At 39.3% G+C, this 18,831-nt stretch overlaps 1 protein-coding gene across 1 annotated transcript in view; it reads left to right on the top strand.

The window, feature by feature from the left end:
* Positions 1-18,831, top strand: part of ARID2 (AT-rich interaction domain 2) — a 164,179-nt gene that overhangs the window by 79,568 nt on the left and 65,780 nt on the right. Inside the window, exons 4-5 of the mRNA XM_015409772.1 lie at positions 9,543-9,676; positions 9,774-9,992. Coding sequence (XP_015265258.1) covers positions 9,543-9,676; positions 9,774-9,992 — 353 coding nt within the window. The remainder of the gene's footprint in view (positions 1-9,542; positions 9,677-9,773; positions 9,993-18,831) is intronic.

The following is an 18,831-nucleotide window of genomic DNA, read 5'->3' on the forward strand; positions in this document are numbered from 1 at the left end:
TTGACCACGTCAAGCTTACCTTAATTCATAGATCTTACATTCCAGGTTCCTATGCAGTATTGTTCTTTGCAGCATCGGACTTTCCTTTCACCATCAGACACATCCACAACTGAGCTTCCTTTCGGCTTTGGCCCAGCCGCTTCACTCTTTCTGGGGTTAATTGTACTTGCTATCTGCTCTTCCCCAGTAGCAGGGCTATTTTTGGGCAGGAACGCACAGGAACGGAGTTCCGGCTGGCTCCTGAGTTGGCCATGCCCAGCAGGAACTCATTAGCATAATAGGCCACACCCAACAGCAGAAACTCATTAGGATTGGCTACATTAGGGGTGTGTGGCCTATCATGCAAAGGAGTTCCTGCTACAAAAAAAAGCCCTGGGTTTTGACAACAAAGAAGGTAAACAGAATAAGAAGCAAAAGGTGGGTGTGGTTGGATGACCACACTTTTGGTAACATGGGGGTGTGGCCTAATGGGCTAATGAGCTGTGCTGTCAGGGGTGTGGCCTAATATGCTAATGAGTTTCTGCTGTCGGGTGTGGCCTATTATGCTAATGAGTTCCTACTGGGCTTTTTCTACAAAAAGAGCCCTGCCCAGTAGGATATTAGACACCTTCCGACCTGAGGGGCTCATCTTCCGGCGTCATATCTTTTAGCCTTTTGATACTGTCCATGGGGTTTTCTTGGCAAAAATACTGGAGTGGGTTGCCATTTCCTTCTCCAGGGGATCACACTTGGTCTGAGTTCTCTGCTGTGGTCTGTCCATCTTGGGTGGCCCTCCACGGCATAGCCCACAGCCTCATCAAACCACACAAGCCCCCTCTCCATGACAGGGCAGTGATCCATGAGGGGGTATTCTAATTTTAGCAACTGGATATTGTGTGTGAGGTGTCCTTGCCTTTAACATTTTAGAAACATTTTCTCTATAAAGAAAGCAAGAATATATGGTGTTTAGGGAGTGTGAGTAGTTGCATCCATTATGAGAAAGTTACCTTAATCTTTCCTAGCTCATTTGAGTAGGAAAAGGAAGCCAAAAATATGACAAGCCTTTAAAACTGTAATTGAAAGAAACGTATTTTTATCCTTGATACCTCTGGTCTAGGGAATCATGCATCACCTGTATTAATTTTGTGTATTATGATTAAAGCAGATGCCGCAATTCTGCATGTATTCCAGTAGAGAGCAGCATTTTCTAAACAGTAAATGCTTAAGTGACTTTAAGTGTGATCCTATGAGATTATTCCAATATATCAATGGGTGTAGATTAATTCTGCATAGGATTTCACTTTTTTCTTATTGTTACAGGTTAAAAGGTTTCAGTCTTTAAAAGCATTCAGTTTTATAGATTTGAAGGGATGTTGATAAAGTAGCAAAAACTGGAAGTTCTCTGTATTAGGAAATATGGAGTTGTGAGATAGAATGGAATTAAGAAATAGAAAAAATTATAAGGCTCAAAAACAGTAACAACACAGGCATGTTTTCTTAGTTTGTGTCAAAGGGGTATTAACTTCAACCTAGTTCGGACAATGTAAAGAACATTTACAAGGTTACTTCTCCTTTGCTGGTCATGGGGAAAGAATCTGTTAAATTTGGATTTGGCTGGCCACTTATGCTTTAAGCTACCTGAGTGGACTGTGAAGAAATTAGAGACTGTTCATTTTTTCTTCCCCGTTTTAACTACTTCTACCAACCTTCACTGTAAATCCAACAGGTAAATTATACTTCTGCATGAAGTGTAATTTACTCTGCCAGACTTAACAATTGCCAAGCTGTTTTTTCAGTCAGTAAAATACAACCATTCTTTAGGTATTAGATGAAGCAAAGGCCCCAGTCAGAAACTTGATTTTGCAAGAGAGCTGTTATATCAAGGAGATGGTGTGTGTATGAGCAAAACCTGATTCCCCCTAAGGTTTGCTACCAAGCCTCATTTTCACAGATGCTGTGTACCTGTATACCTCTTTTCTGTCTCAGTTTGGTGCCAGAGAACCAGATGACACTGCCCAAGCCCTACCAATGGCTGACCTATAGTGTTGTTGTTTTTTAAATTAATGTCATGAGTAAGATTTGCCAGCTGTCTTTCAAGTTTGGGTTGTTGTCATATTCCAGTCTTTGCAAAAGTTTTAGTTCCAACATTTGCTATTAAGTCCGTTGGAAGCTGGTAGCGGTAAGATTTTAAGAACCCCAGAAGGCTTGGCACTGGTTTCAAAGCATCACAGGGAAAAAAGTATTGAAGAGATGGTTTGGATCCTAAAAACGAGAAATGGGATAGATTCCTACTGAAGCTTCTGGTGCCACACCCCACATTGTTTCTGTGACCTTCAGGAGCAGCTTGGGGAAAGGGTGCAAGGAGCACCAGTGGTAAGTGGGGGAGTGGCAAAACATCCCGATCTGTACACAGTTTTAGGATCCAAGATAATGTAGTTTCTGAGGAGCCACTTCTGCTTTTCCATATGGTAAGATAGTGCAACCCATTTTTTCTTCCAGGGACAAGACTAGCTTGAGCCAATTCATTTCTTCCTCTCAGCGTTCCCTCCAGTAGTATAGGGGGAGGGTGGCTGCTTGTCATTGAAACTGAACTCTTAAACATTAAATTAAGTACATGAAATATTGTTTTGATTTATTATGCTAGCATTATACAGCCAACAGTAATGCTAACATACATCCATACTAAAAACTATTTGTGGATGTTTTTACTTTTTATTGAATCAGTGTTGTCAACTGTGCTAAAGGCAGATTTTTCAACAACTCTCCGGATTTACAGAAAAGTTTACAAAACCCCTTTTCCCTATAGCTGGTATGCTATTACCATATTTATTCAATAGGAAGACGGCCCTGAATGGAAGATGCCCTCCATGTTATACACAAAAAGATTTTTAGTATTGGACATAACTGTTAACTTTTTTGCAAATTTAAGATGATGCCCCCCTTTTGATGGCATACCTTTAAAAAAACTTGCATTTGAGTAAATACTGTAATGGCATCCATGTTAAGTGAGAATTGGAGAGTTTTACAAATTCAAATTTATAGAACACTGGCCAGCAGTATTCTGTGGATTCTTAATTTAATGTACCATTGCTTTTCATATAAATACTACAAGATGTGTGAATTTTTGCCATGTATTTCTCTCTGTAAAAGTAGAATTTCAGAATTCCTCTTGCTCAGAATCCATGAAGGCTGGTTGTTAATATGCAATGGAAGATCTTATTTTTTCTTCACAAAGTCAGCTTTGATCTCCAGCAATTAAAATGTGCTTATTCTTTGTATTTTTATTGCCTTTCATTACCATGCCCAAGATCACTTTTAGTATTTTTTCTTTTGGCGTCCATTAAAGAAGTTCTGTGGAACCTGGGCCATAACATCTGGGTTCAGCATATGTACAATGTAAACTTTAAACAATAATACCTCTGATTGCTTAAAAGCTAATGATATGATGCTTTTTCCCAGCCAAACGATTCTTCAGTGGAAGAGCCACTTAAGTTGGAACAACTCTCCTTAGGCTGCAGGAAGGTGTCAGACATCAGACTGAGTGGAGTGGTATTATACACGCTTACACATATATAACTATTTTGTTTCAGAATATGACTCTAAATCTTTCCCTTTAAGCCCCACATTTCAAATTGTTGTTAGTAGTTGATATTTTTAGAGTGGTGACGTGATAGCTATCAACATCTTTGTATGAAGAATTGCCATAGGGGTACCATACTTCTGCTCCTGTGCAAACCCATATTGATTAGTTTTGCTGGCCAAGTGATGTTTGATAAGCTTCTGATTTGATACTGTGCCATAATAGAAGTGCAAAGAAAGACATTTGCATTACCATAAAATAGCATGAACATTTTTAGATGTAAAGGTTATTTGTATCAACATTAGAGTGTTGAACTATAATGTGGCAGAGTAATCAACTAAAACTTTAATCAGGTGGTGCAAGTAAATTTTAACTGGGCTATACACTCATTTTTTGATGGTATTTTGATTGTGTTTTACTATTATAGGAAATTAAAATGAAATATTAAGGAAAGCTTTTCCTTGTAATAGAAAAGTGATCGATTCTATTCATTATGTTGCAAGTTTTTGTGTATTTTTCCAGTATTACAGAGACAAATATGGAGTTTTGTAAATCTGTAAATTTCTTAAACTTGAGTCAGTCAACCAAAAGGTAGTTAATGCCTTTTTCAAAAAAAATCTGTGCAGAATCTAAGCTTAAGAAGAGCTTTGCAGGAACAGATCAGAGGCCCATCCAGTCCCATATTCTGCCTCGCCCAATGGCCAGCTAAATGCCCCACAGCAGAGCATGTTCAAGTGCCCTTCATTGCTGTTGCAGCTGGTATTCTGTGGTATTACTGGATCTGAACTGAACATGAAAGAATCAATTCCATCATGGCCTCTTTAAAGGCATCTAAGCTAGTGGCTGTTAATACACCTTGTGGCAATTGGTGTCATAAATTAATTGTGCATTGTGTGAAGATAAACTTAATAAAATGTGAATGTAGTCGTGGCATAGCCTAGGGACAAATGAGAAATATGCTTAACCATCATCTGCCCAGGAAAAGTTAATAAGTTTGTGGCTTCTAGTTCTGTGAGGGAGCAGGTCTGCAAAGATATCAGTTACTAATGCTAATTCAAAGACAGTTAAAACTTGGTTTCCTTAATTCCTCTGCATAAATGGTTAACTGCTTCCCATATAATCTTGTTTTCCTTTACAATCAGGAAGCATTTTGGAGCTTCATATCTAAGCATCAGATATGCATCCTTTTCATATTTTTCCTTCTCTAAAAATATGAAGTGATGTGGAACAGTTTGTTTTATGGCATAAGCTGTGTCTGTGTTTTCTCATTCAAATATACAGGACTCTGGAAAGATCCCTAAACATCTGAGTGATTAAATTATTATTTCTGATCAGTTTAAATTCTATTTTAATCATACTTAAGGAATTGAAGAAGGCCTTGGGAATGCATAGTGTCTTGCATAGCCTTTCTCCTGCCTGGTGCAAATTTCCCCAACTTTCCTCCCAATGGATTTAGCTGTTAAAGCTAAATGGCTTGTGCCCTGACCAGTCTTAACATACTTAACTTACTTAGCACTAACCATCAGTCACCATACAATGCACTTGGGTAACTTTTAGCCTGAACTACTGCTATGTTCTTTTTGTGGGGATGTCTGTGACCACTGTTCTGAAATTTAATCTCTTGTAAAATGCAGTGAGTTTCAGAGGACAGCCGTGTTGGTCTTCAGAAGAAGAGCTAGTTTCAAGTACAGTAACACTTTAGAGAACAATGAGATTTTCAGGGTACAAGCTTTGAGAGTCAAAGCTTCATCAGCATCTGATGAAGAGAGCTTTGACTCTCAAGAGCTTATACCCTGAAAATCATGTTGGTCTCCAAGGTGGCACTGGACTCAAATGTAGAAAGCAGTGTAAACTTACCTTTAAAGCCCTATATGGCCAGACCCATACCTGAGAGACCTATATACCCTAGCGAGCACTACTGTCGGTGACGCAACATCGACTAGTCATTCCATACCCCAGGGAGGCCAGGCTCGTGGCCACTAGAGCCAGGGCCTTCTCAGTGATGAGCTCCCGGAAGAGATCAGGGCCCTGTGGGATCTTATGCAGTTCCGCAGGGCCTGCAAGACGGAGCTCTTCCACCAGGCTTTTAACTAGGAGCCGCCCTCATTACCACCAACAACCACCACTAATATCTGGGGTAGAGGCTGGCTTTAGTGAGGCAGAGTCAAACCACTGTGAGCCAGTAGCTGTGGAGCTACATGATATACTATGCCATCTTGGTGAACAACTACAGAGTACATTTTATTCAAATGTTGATTGTTTAAATGCTTTTAAATGTTTTAATACTGTTTTAAGTTTAAATGTGTTATATATGAATCTGGCATTGAGCCAGGCAGTGTGAGCCACCCTGAGCCTGCTTGCGGGGAGGGCGGATTATAAATATAAGAAATAAAATAAAAATAAATAAGAGCTCTCTGGATGGAGCATACCACATTGATGTTCAGACAACTGCTTTGACACCCAGTCTGGGCACAATTTATAGTAGTATTTGTGGCCTTTGAATTCTTAAATAACCTGGGGCCATAGTTCTGAAGGCATGTTTGTTCCCCCAGAATGTTACTCCATGTGCTTTAAGGTCATCTGAACAAGCATGGGTTCCACTATCTGAGGCTAGGCAAGTAGCAGTGAGGAGCAAGCCCTTCTCAGTGGCACTCTTGCCTGTGACATTCTTGATGAAGATGGCACTCCTGGCCAGTTTATTTTTAGTATAGGCTGGTGAAAATCTACAGTATTTGCAAGGCTCTGGGAGGTAAAATGGTTGATAAGAAAGCTGCTGTTAAGGATTTATGGTGAATTTGTTGTGTGTGTTAATACATGTTATTATGTAGTAATAGTTTTATTTTGATAACCTGCTTGTAAGTTAAAATGTGGATTTACTGTTTTAAATATGCCAAGACCATGTCTAGTGGATGGAATTTATACTGCTGTGGGGTGGCCGACAGATTTTGAGCATTATGTGAACACAAGCCCAGTGTGTTTCCATTTTCCCGTTAACAGGCTGGTTCCTAAAATAAAACAGCCATATCAGAATAACTCCTCAATATTATAAGTGCAATAAAACATTTTTAAAATATTCTAGTTAGCTTAATCTAAAGCATTACATAATTTTATTTCTTCAAAATCATCACTCTACTGCATCATGCCATCACTGAGGGCAAATAAAGCCCTATTGAGGGTCATGTTTCCTGAATAGCCGACACCGTTTTTTTCTTTCTTGCCTTTCATAGGTAGTGTGAGAAACTGTAATGTAGTGGTTAAAGTGGTAGACTAGTAACTGGGAGACCCATATCTGAATCCCTACTTTATAATGGAAATTTCCTGTATGACCTTGGGCCAGTCACCCAGCAAGTTTCAGTGGCAGAGTGGGGATTTGAACATGCTGGGTGATTGGCCCAAGGCCATCCAGCAAGCTTCCATGACAGCGGGAATTCCAGATTCAAGTCTGACACTGGGGTGTCAAACATAAGGCCCAGGGGCCGGATCTAGTCCATTCAGGACTTTTATCTGGCCCACAAGCAACTGGTGTGAGGGAGGGAAGGCAGGAGGCTGCTTGAGGATGTGAGCAACTGCATGTATTGAGGTGTGTGTGTGGCTGAAGCTGTCAAGAAATAGGAAATGGCTAAAGGGTGAGGCTAAGGCTAAGTTAAAATAGTGTGAGGGGAATGGAAGTGAAAGCACAGAAAGAGGAGTTTTTGGTGGTGTTTTTTCCCCTCCTGACCCCACTGACCACAGCTCAGTGAGGATTGGAGAAGCCACTACATGGGGGGGGATGGAGCTGAACTGCTGGCACTGGCACTGGCACTGCTGCACCAACCAGCTTTGCATTTTTTCAAATGGCAACCGTGAGGGGGGTTGATGAGAGCAGGTGCATGGAGCAGCAGGTAGCTGATAAAGGGACAGAGCCAGCAGGGAAGGGAAGAGGGCTGGCATGTGGATTGGGAAGCAACTGGGCTGCCTTGTGCATGCCAAATTGAGGGGAGAAGACCTCCCAGCCTTGGAAGCAAGTGGAGGAGCAAAAGAGAAAAGGGTGGCTTATATCACTGCCACACATCTGAACAGTCGCATAGCCAGGACGTAGAGTGTTGGGGCAGCTCATGAGAGAAAAGGTGTTACAGTAGGACAAAAAGCTTTCAGAAACAACCGTCATGCCTTCCCTCAGCCCCACCACTTCTGTGGGAAATGCAAGAAGAATGAGAACTGGGGGTGGGGGGGATCTGGGTTTCCACCGTGAAAACATCCATTTGGGAGGGACATATAAAGAACATTGTGGCATTGTAACATATTTGCTGTGTCATAGCTTGCATGAAAAAATCTGATACAGAAGACAGTAGTATACAATAAATCTGGTAATCTATATAGTCAATATAGAACTTCTTTTTCTGTCTACTGCAGCCGAGGCTAACTTTCCAGTTTTTTGCAAGGGATTAATTTTTGTGCAGGTGGTACTATGTTCACATACAGTGTGATAGAGCTCTTGAAGTTTCAGTTGGTATAGAATGTGATAATTTGTCTTTTTGAATCTTTGGAAATGTTATGCAGTGCTCTAGAATTTGTGCTGGTTCCTTGAATCCCTTTGGCCACAATTAAAACTTCAGGCTTTGTTTTAGGAAGAAAGCCCTTAGGCCTCAAAAGACTACTCTCCCCCCCATGCATTTTTTTTAAGTCTGCGAGGCTTTTTTGACCCTTGGAATCTGATCCTATGTTTGCTTACTGAGACATAAGTGTGTATCTATTACAATGTAAATATGCATAGGATTGCACCTTAAGGCTGTTCCACAACCTGCAAGACTTTTCTGCTGAGGTTGGCTTTATTTTCCCTCAGAACCATTTGGAGGGTACCGACTATATTGTCCACTTCAGATGCCAAGTTTGGACTGGGAATGTGTCATGGGCTTGTATGCTCCCCATTCCATTTCTCTCCTCCCTCTTCCTTGGCTCACTGATTCTCCCTCTTACTATGGGGTTTCCATAGCGTGCTATGACATCTGAGTTAGGTGAGCTATAGTTTGTGCCAAGTCTCCATGATCTGAAACCATGACTTGAAGTTAATTTAAAAATTATGACTAACTACCTCGCAATGTTCCCTCTAAGGTGTGGAGTCTTCTGAGCAAAAATTCTACTTTGTGAGCTACTGCCATTAAAGTTGTGAGCGAGCAGTTTGGCTGCTGCATCAATTAGTTTGCTCTGGAGCCATCCTTCCTGAGCTAAGACAAAAATGTGTGAGCTGGAGGCTAAAAAACTGTGAGCTAGCTCACACTAACTCAGCTTAGAGGGAACACTGACTACCTGTAGAGGGAAACTGCATCAAAGGTGAAAGGGAAAGTTCAGGAAATATTCCTGATCCCCCAGCCCATGATTTAGAGAGTAACCTGAACTAATCCTATGTTTGTTGGTTAGGTTGTTTGGGATTTGTGTTGATATTTTTTAAAAGAAAAAATACCTTATGTTGGAAGTAGGCATTGTTTTTAGTGCTGCTTGTACATGATTTATACAGTCAGATCAAACAGTTAAGTCGGGATGACTGAAATAATGAAGATTTTATTCATGTCTGTGATTAATTCCCCTTGACCTTGAATATCACTACGTAAGTTAAGGATGTGGCTATGAGTGTCTGTGAAGGATGTAGTTAACACACTCAATCTCTAGGTGTGTCTATTAAAAGTGAATACTACAGTGAAGTTTTTTAACGAAAGGTTTATAATTAGATTGATTGACCTGCAATGCAGTGAAAATCGAATGCAGTTAAACAGCATATATAAAATCCTTCTGAAGAGTCTGTGTTTCTTAATGGGATAGCATCTTCCAAACCAAAACCTAGTACTGTAGAAAACTATTAATTCAGTATATCAGATAAAAAGTCATGAACCAAAATTTTAAAGACTCCTTCAATAAGCTTTTAACATGAAAGTAAGTTGCAGTTTCTTGTGACATTGTAATACAGCATGCAGTTGTGTGTACGAATGATCTTTGCTGTTCTTTTCAGTTATTTAGAAAAGTACGAGAAAGTACATCACTTTGGAGAGGATGATGATGAGGTACAACCGGGCAATCCAAAGCCACAACTTCCTATAGGTGCAATTCCATCTTCCTATAATTACCAGCAGCACAGTGTGTCAGGTATACTTTGGCAAAGTAGAGAAATTCTCATGGGCAGAATGGCCCAAGACTTGAAGCTGCAGTGTTACTAATGGTGTGCTCTTGCTTTCATAAACAGATTTTCTTCGACAAAGTTATGGGCTATCTATGGACTTTAATTCACCAAATGACTATAATAAACTGGTGCTTTCCCTGTTATCTGGACTCCCAAATGAAGTGGACTTCGCTATTAATGTGTGCACTCTTCTATCAAATGAAAGCAAACATGTTATGCAGCTTGAAAAGGACCCCAAAATCATCACTCTACTGCTGGCTAATGCTGGGGTATTTGATGACAGTAAGTTTATGATTTCATATAACCTTGTAAAGAATAATTGTATATTATTCTAACTGCTGTTTAGTGGCACTCTCTTTGTTGTTCCAGCATGCTCTTGTTTTTTGATGTTTAACCTACCTATAGCTTGTGTGTATTACATAGGCCTTTTAATGGTTTATGCAAATATTCATTCTATTTCTGGGCAATGATGTGTAAATCACTTGTTGGATTTAGAGGTGATCCCTGTACAGAAAACTTGGGAGCAGCATCCATTCCACTTGTCTAGATATAAGATCATTGTGCATCCAGCCACTGTAGGGACTGGCGTGTTTAGTAGCTACTGCCCTTGACACCAAGGTTTTAGAAATCAACTCTCAGTTGTCCTTGGCCCTACCAGTTCTTTTAAGTATTAATGATCTGTTCTTTGTATTTATCTGTGTCTATATTCCACCAGTTAGCTCAGCACAAGCTCTCTATTCTAACTGGGCAGAATTATACTGCCTACTTGGAAGGACTTTTAATAAAATTTCCTAGAGCTAAATTTTTCTTAGGAGGGGATTTTAATGCTATGGGGGGCCCTCGGATGCGTTTCTCATTGTTAAAATCCCAGAGTTACCTACCGACCTTAATTTACTGGGGTGTTTCGAAAGAAGAACTAGAGATCAGAAGACTAAATCAAGCAGGGATTCTGTTATTCAAGGTGGTTATTCAGTTTGGTCTAGTAATATTAAATGGATGGTTGGGTCTTGATCCCCGTGGAGAGTTTACTTTTATCTCTACAAGAGGATATAGTAACATAGATTATTGTTTAGTCAATTTTGCTGCTCTCCATTTTAACATTGACTTTAGGGTTGGTGAATTCTTAGAGGAGGTGATCATTTGCCCCTGATGACTAATCTCTACCTATCTAGTCCTCTTTATCTAGCAAAAGGTCCAATCGATTATTTGGAAACATGAAGGAAGGGTTTGAGAGCCACTCTCTGGTCCCTATCCTTAGGTTACCTTTTGAATGCAGTCTTGGACTTAAAAGAATGTCAGACTCTTTATACATTGATAATGAGTACCACTGATCATAGGAAGGGGATTGGTCTTTTTTCAAGATTGATGGAAATTTTCTATCCATTTTTACTTAAGCCATATGTTTGTAAAGCAGTTCCAAGAAATAGTTGGTTTTATGGTGCTTGTAGGGCATCTAAACATCAGATACCCCATAAATTGCGACTTATGAGACAGTTTCTGACCGATAGTTCGGTGAAAGATATCCAGGCTGCTAAGGGTGCTTATTAGTGAATTGTGAAGGAAAAGAAAGCTGCTGCCAGAATGAGATCCTGGCAGTAGCGAATCAAGGCTGCCTGGTATAAGGAGCCCTCTAGATTCCGGTTGATTGTCTCCTCTTTTTAAAAAACCAGAGGTGGTTTTTCTCATGTTGTTAGTTCTCAGACTTGGATATTGTGTTTTTGACCCTTGTATTCAAAGTCGAAAAATTATGACAACCTAGATGGCCTCATTGTCTCGATCTCCCAGAATGGCAACCATTAGCAAACCTTATTCAGGGACTCCATGCTCAAAAGGCCACAGGCCCTGATGGTGTTCCAGCAGAATTTTATTATTACAACATGGGCTGATGGGTGCCACTTTTGGCTGATCTTTTTACTAGAGTAAACTCTACTGGTGTGATTCCCCCTGAATGGTATTCTAGTATAATTGTCCCACTCCATAAAGCTGGAGATAAAGACAACCCTAAGAACTATCAACCTATTTGTTGTCAGTTGTGGGTAAGGTCTACACATCATTTTTGTTGAGCAGACTTAAGTCTTAGATGGCTGATTCAAAGACCATTGGCCCAGAACAGGTGGGATTTTGTAAGGGATATAGTACCCTTGATCATTGTTATGTGCTATCCCACTTGATTTGTAAGTATGCCATTTCAAGGAAGAGCTTTATATATGCAGCTTTCATAGACCTTTCATATGCATTTGATTCTATATCTAAAAGCCATCTATGGGCTAAATTGAAACAAACCACTATAGACAAGAGATTGCTGTGGTCAGTTAAAAATCTCTATACTGTGGTGTGATAACGAGGGTCATTTAACTGCTCTCTTCCCCATCATTCAGGGGGTTTGACAGGGTCGCCTTCTAGCACCATCTTTGTTTAGCCTGTATTTGTCTGTTTTGCCAGGTTTTTAAATGGATCCTTCTCTGTACTCGCCTAAATTACTGGACATCTCAGTACCTGTCGTATTATATGCAGACAATTCAGTTTTACCTTCCCGAACCTGGATCGGTCTTCTTTGGACCTTGAAAAGATTCCATACTACTGTCTGCATGAGGAACTATCAATTTTACTAAAACTAAAATTATAAAGATTGTGCCTTGCCCTTTGACCAAAAAAGAGACATGGATAGTTAATGAGTGTAAGATCTCCCAGGTTTCCTCCTAGGTATCTGGGTATTTTATTTCAGTCTACCCTGTCCTGGAGATGTCATAAACAACTGGATACTCCAAAATCTATTTTGAAGGCAATTTTGCATTTCTTTTTTTCAAATGGGGCACAGTATATCCCAGCGACTATATTAGAGTTTTTAACTCACTGGTAATTTCACAACTTTTGTACGGTGTCCTTATATGGATTTCTGTTGTAAAACTCTATAAATAGAGTACAGTCTTTGTTCCTTTGGGTAACTGGAGGGTTCCTTAGGTGCATTTCATCATTGACCCTTTGTCTTAGCTTTATTGAAGCCTGTGCCTAAGTACGTGCCTTTAATTTTTGGTTTCATCTATTTTTGAGACCCCTGGGGTCGTTTGGTAAGCCTAACCCTCAGGGACTCTTATAAGGCTCTCTGGCTCCTGCTTTTTGAACAGAAGTTATCTCTTATAAATCTTAAGGTGGAAGATTTTTTTTCTTCCTTGGTTAATCAATGTAATAAATACGTGACTAAACTGATTTATTCAATCATGGCTGACTTTCTCACTCACCCATTTGCTCCTTTTGAGAGCCAGTTTGGTGTGGTGGTTAGGAGCGCAGTCTCTAATCTGGGAGAACCGGGTTTGCTTCCCCACTCCTCCACATGCAGCTGCTGGTGTGCCTGGGTCAGTCACAGTTCTCTCAGAGCTGTCAAGAGCAGTCCTTGAGAGAGCTCTCTCAGCTCCACCTACCTCTGTTGTGGGGAGGGGAAGGAAAAGGAGATTGTAAGCCGCTCTGAGACTCCTTCGGGGAGTGAAGGGCAAGGTATGAATCCAATCTCCTCCTCATTGTTCCATCTATGGTTACCCTCAATTAGAATTCCTCAGGACTCTAATTCAGTTGCACAGCAGACACCATCAAGTGTTTTAGCAATGTTTTAGTAATACTTCATAATTAATAATTTTATAGTTTTTAATGTTGTATATAGCTTAATTATGTTGTATGTTTTAATCATTTTGTAAGAACAAAAAAGGGAAAGAAACTAAACCTAACAAAGAACTCCAAAACCAAACAAAGGTTAGTGGAAAGGAGGGCCAATATTAAAACCTTTACATAAAAAGAGGTACATGTATTTATTAATAATATCAAATTAAAACATATATAGGGGCCCAATTATAACCAATATATATAAAAAATAACCATAACTAGGGCTAAAAGAGTTGACCTGACGCGTTTCGGCCGAATCGGCCTTCCTCAGAGGTCATACAAGTGTGGCTAGATGGTAAATAGTTACATTCATAAAAACACAATCAGGAATACATACAAACTATAAATTCAACAAGGACCATAAAGTAAATTGCTGTAAAGATAAAAAATAGAAGATTAAACACACATATTTTACAACCAATAAAAAATATTTTTGAAATCTATACAACCAATCAATGAATGTGTTACAAACTTACTTCAGAAATAAAATAACCAGGCACAGGATAAATATGCACATGAAACCTTTTTAGTGCAATCACTAGCCCAGTGATTATAAAATCCACCTAAGGAATAAAATGAAAATCAGTATATCAAGCAATTTAAAAGCCAAAAGTGCACAATGCTAGTAATAATTATAAAATAGTTACCTATGGTCCACAAATAACCTTCTTTGAGTGGGTTGCCACAATATTCACAAGTAAAAAGCAGTGTGGATAAATTTTAAAATGCTGGAGCTTTATAGTAAGGTAATCTGGTCATGTGATTGCACCTTACACATCGAGTATACCATTAAGGGATAAAGAAACAATACAAATTTAAACAGTCCATATATAAAGATACGTGCTATAACAACAAGATTAGATTGCACACCAGTCAACATGCTCATTCAGGCCGTATGGGGTTGCAGTTTTAAGAGTATGTATCCAGTATAATTCTCTTTTTTTCAGCTGTTGGATCATCTGTTGGTGGCCACTCGGCCGAACATACTCGAGAGCAAAGAAGGCAAAATCCTTATCACTGTGTCCTGCCATCTTAAAGTGCTCTGTCAAGGGTGCATTCTTCCTGTCCCGTCTGATGCAACTTCTGTGTTCAGTTATTCTAGTCCGCAATGGCCTTGATGTGCATCCAATGTATTTCTTTTGACATTGACAGATTATGCAATAGATTAAACCCTTTGAATTACAGTTAAAAAATGACCTAATAGAGTACTTTCTTTTTTTATCTAAGTCATAACAGTAATTAGTGCATAGCATCAACTCACAGACCTGACACCCACCACAAGCAAAATTGCCAGCTGGCAAGCCTCGACCATCTACTCCCCTTTGTAGTGTTAGAGATGATTGCAAACTACTTCTAACCAACATATCTTTCAAGTTCCTAGCTCTACGGTAAGCAAAGAGAGGAGCAGATTTACACACAGGAATGTTAGACAGTAAGTGCCAGTGCTGTCTAATAATGTTAGCAACCTGAGTAGACCTACCATCATATGTTAAAGGAATAATGAGTCTTTTATCAGACTGGCCTTGCTTTGTCTTGGGTGTTAAAAGTGAGGATCTGTTGATGTTTTTTGCTTTGTAGAAAGCCTGCTTAATGACTCTAGAGGAGTAACCTTTGTTTTTAAATTGGCCCATTAATACATTAGCCTGCTCAATAAAATCAGAATACTGGCTGCAATTTCTCCTGAGTCTTAACAATTGAGAATAGGGTAAATTCTTTTTAAGGTGTGGGGGATGGAAGCTATCACTAGATAAGAAGGAATTGGCATCTGTGGGCTTTCTGTAAGTACTAGTTTGAATCATATTACCCATCCTTCTAATGGTGACATCTAGGAAATGAATCTCCTTACAATGATATTTCATTTCAAATTTGATAGTTTCATGAAGGCCATTAATAAACTCTTTGAATTCTAATAGATGTTGAACTGACCCCTTCCAGAGAAGAAAAATGTCGTCCAAAAACCTCTTAAACAAAATGATGTTATCAGCAAAAACATTATCAGCATTCAAAATGTATTGATTTTCAAATCTGTCCATAAAAAGATTAGCCAGCTCAGGTGCAAATTTACAACCCATAGCAGTTCCAGAAACTTGCCAAAAAAAATTCTTTTGAAATTGAAAATAATTTCTTTTAAGGCAAATCTCAGCCATATGGCACAAAAAGAAAGTGGGAGGACTGAAATCTCCCTCCCTCATGTCCAATGTACTTTCAAGGACTTCCAATGCTTCACTCTGCGGTATGTTCGTATACAATGATACCACATCAAGGGTTACAAACAACATATCTTCATATTCCATCCTGATCTTATTAATATGCCCCAGGAAGTCCATAGTGTCCCTAAGATATGTTCTAGTCTTAGGGACAAAGGGTTTTAAAAATTCATCTAGATAGCTAGCTAGTGGTTCCAAAATGGACCCACATCCCGAAACTATGGGTCTGCCAGGAACTGGCTGTACCCCTTTATGGATTTTGGGTAGAAGATAAAATTGTGGAATTCTACTCTCAGATTGTAATAGGAACTCATAGGTGGATCTGCATACATAACCTGCTAGTAGGGCCTCATCTAGCATCATAACAATCTCCTTTTTAATCCTCTGGGTAGGGTCCTCCTTACTTATACTATAGTGAAAGGTGTTAGACAATTGCCTCTCAGCCTCCATAATATAGTCAGCTTTGTCCCAAATGACCACAGCCCCACCCTTATCTGCTGGCTTAAAGACAACATCCTCTAGGCTCTTTAAATAATCCAAAGAATTCCTTTCTGTTCTACTTAAATTATGCCAAATTTCACCCTTAGTATCGTACATTTTATTAATATCCTCCATAACTACATCTTGAAATGTTATAACTCTAGGGTTTAGAGAAGGTGGATTAAAGGTGGATTTAGGTTTAAACTTAGCTAGCTGTCCAGTTGTCTGTTCAGTATTATTCTTAAAATAATCAGCTAGCCTAATCTTTCGAAAAAACTTTTGCATCTCCACCATAAGTCTGAAATTATCATGTTTTGGAGTGGGGACAAATGAAAGGCCTTTTTTCAAAACAGAAATTTCCAATTCTGTAAACTGTCTGCTGGAGAGATTCACTACCTGTTTGTCTTCTGTATTTTCTTCCTGTGGAATATCCTGGACTCCTGTTTGTCCTGTACCCTGTTCTCTTGGTCTAAAAAACGTTTATGACTAGAAGAAGTAAGTATTGAGGTACCAGGTTTACTAGAAGTCCACCTACCATAACTGTTTGAAGGGACCTCATCACCAAAATCACTCCTCTCCTGCTCTGAACTTGTGTTAATAGTGGTGTTAAAGGAGACTGACTTTCTTTTACCATTTTTCCTATAGTTATTATTCCACTCATACACCTTACCCTCCTCATAGTCTCTGAGATCCCTTTGAAATTTCTTTAATTTAATCTCCTTGATGCCTGTAAATTCCTTATCTATATTGTTCTCCAACAAAGATAGTTTTTCCAAAAAAGATTTCTCACTTAAGGTTTTTTTAAGTTCCATATTCTGAATTTCTATCTCCTGCTGCAATTTAAAGCTCTCAGCCTTAGCTGTCTCTATTAGAAGGGCCATTAAATCATAGGAACACTTGTTTAAAATAGCATACCATTTTTCCTTAAACTCTAAATTATCTGGAAACATACCTGGTTGCTTTCTAATCCTTAACCCTCTAGGTATAATCTTATCTCTCAAGTAGTCACATAAAGCTCCTGAATGCAAATCTATTTTCATTTTCCTAAAACTCATATTTTCAAATTTATTCCAACTACTGCCATTATCAGAAGAAGAAGAAGCCCTAGTGTTATGTTTTAATTTGATATTATTAATAAATACATGTACCTCTTTTTATGTAAAGGTTTTAATATTGGCCCTCCTTTCCACTAACCTTTAATCATTTTGTAACCCACCCTGAGCCTGTGTGCAGGGGAGGGCTAAAAATAAAATAATAAATAAATTGATGCCAGAGATAAGAGCTATACCCATTTTGATGCTAGGAGGACGTGCTCTCCACTTGCTTTGGGCCCCCCACCTAAGAGTAAACTCCCTTCCTACTTAGAATCCTTGGTTAGCCCAAAATTATGTAGGATCTTTATGCATGCACAATTTAACCCCCCCTGTTCAGTGGTATTGTTGGGTCATCTGCTAAGGATCCCCTTTTCGGATCAGTTATGTCCCTGTTTCCTCCAGTCAGTGGACTCTCTTGCACATATTTTCCTGCAAAGCCCTTATGTGCTCCAGTTTAGGCGAAAATGGATTATGCCTTGTCTTAATACATGGACTGTGTTTTCTTTCGCAACCTTAGAGCAAAAGGTTCAGTTCCTCTTAGAGAATTCTGATTCTAAATGTACTTATTTTGTTGCTCGATTTCTAGAGGCTGCAGAGAAGTTTCAAAGGGAGGTGTTTTTAGACAGGTCTGTTTAAGTTTTCCTTTCAGTTTTGTTGTTCAAGACCTTGGTCTAAGAACAGAGGAGGAGGAAGAGGAAGTAGTAGTAGTAGTAGTAGTAGTAGTAGTAGTGTTAGAGTCTTATATCTGCAGTACCAGTACTTTTTAAAAGAACTTGGCCTGCAAGCCAGACATTATTGTGCATAGATACTGGCCTCTACTGATGAGGTGATCCACTGAGGTCAAAGACTGAGCTCAGAAGATTCTGTGACTTCAGGGACCTGACCCGTTTTTGATGAAGTCCTGCAGTACTTAGCATTGTTCTGTTGGAAGCCAGGCTCTTTGATTGCTTCTGCAGAGTTCTACAGTGCATGTTTATGAGAATCTGTTTGAAGATTTCAACCTAAGAGAGGATAATTTAAATATGATTTTGTGTATTGGACTTTTACAGGATATGATTTGGAGACTTTTAAAAATGAATGCTACTTTTTCCCTATTTGAATGCATTCACAGTGCTCTGTGGGTCAGATCCAATGGATTCATTTCACTAGAGGAGGCATTTTTTAGTTTATTGCATTGTTTTTCTAATTTTGTAATCCACCTTGAGTCTCACTGAAAAAAGCAGTAAAGTAAGTGAAGTAAATAAATTTTCCTTTGACTGAAGGAGCTTCTTGCAGAAGAGTCTCTTTTATCAGGAGAAAGTATGTCCCTTAGCAGAATGGATCCACAGAGTCCATTCCTGCATTTTATAGAAGCTGGACTATTTTAAACATCTTTCATGCTTCACAGAAAGGTGCGGCCATACCCTGCTTCATGTGGGACAGGCTCTAGATTTGTTTGCCAAATCTAGACAGACTTGTTTGCCAAAAATTACCTAGGGCATGGGAATTAATATAATAGTGTAATTAGTTTTGTAATCCTCCAGTATATATAATTCTATTTTGGTCATGGACTCCCCTGAACATTCCAACACGCTCCAAAATCAGTTCGCTCTCTGATCTGTCATTCAGAGGGTCTCCCTATCCACTGGCTGCTTTGCCTGAGTCCTGCCTCCAACATTCTAAACAGTTTGCTGTTCCTCCCCCCCC

This window comes from Gekko japonicus, unplaced genomic scaffold (assembly GCF_001447785.1).
Source record: "Gekko japonicus isolate JY-2015 unplaced genomic scaffold, Gekko_japonicus_V1.1 scaffold4, whole genome shotgun sequence".
NCBI lineage: Eukaryota > Metazoa > Chordata > Lepidosauria > Squamata > Gekkonidae > Gekko > Gekko japonicus.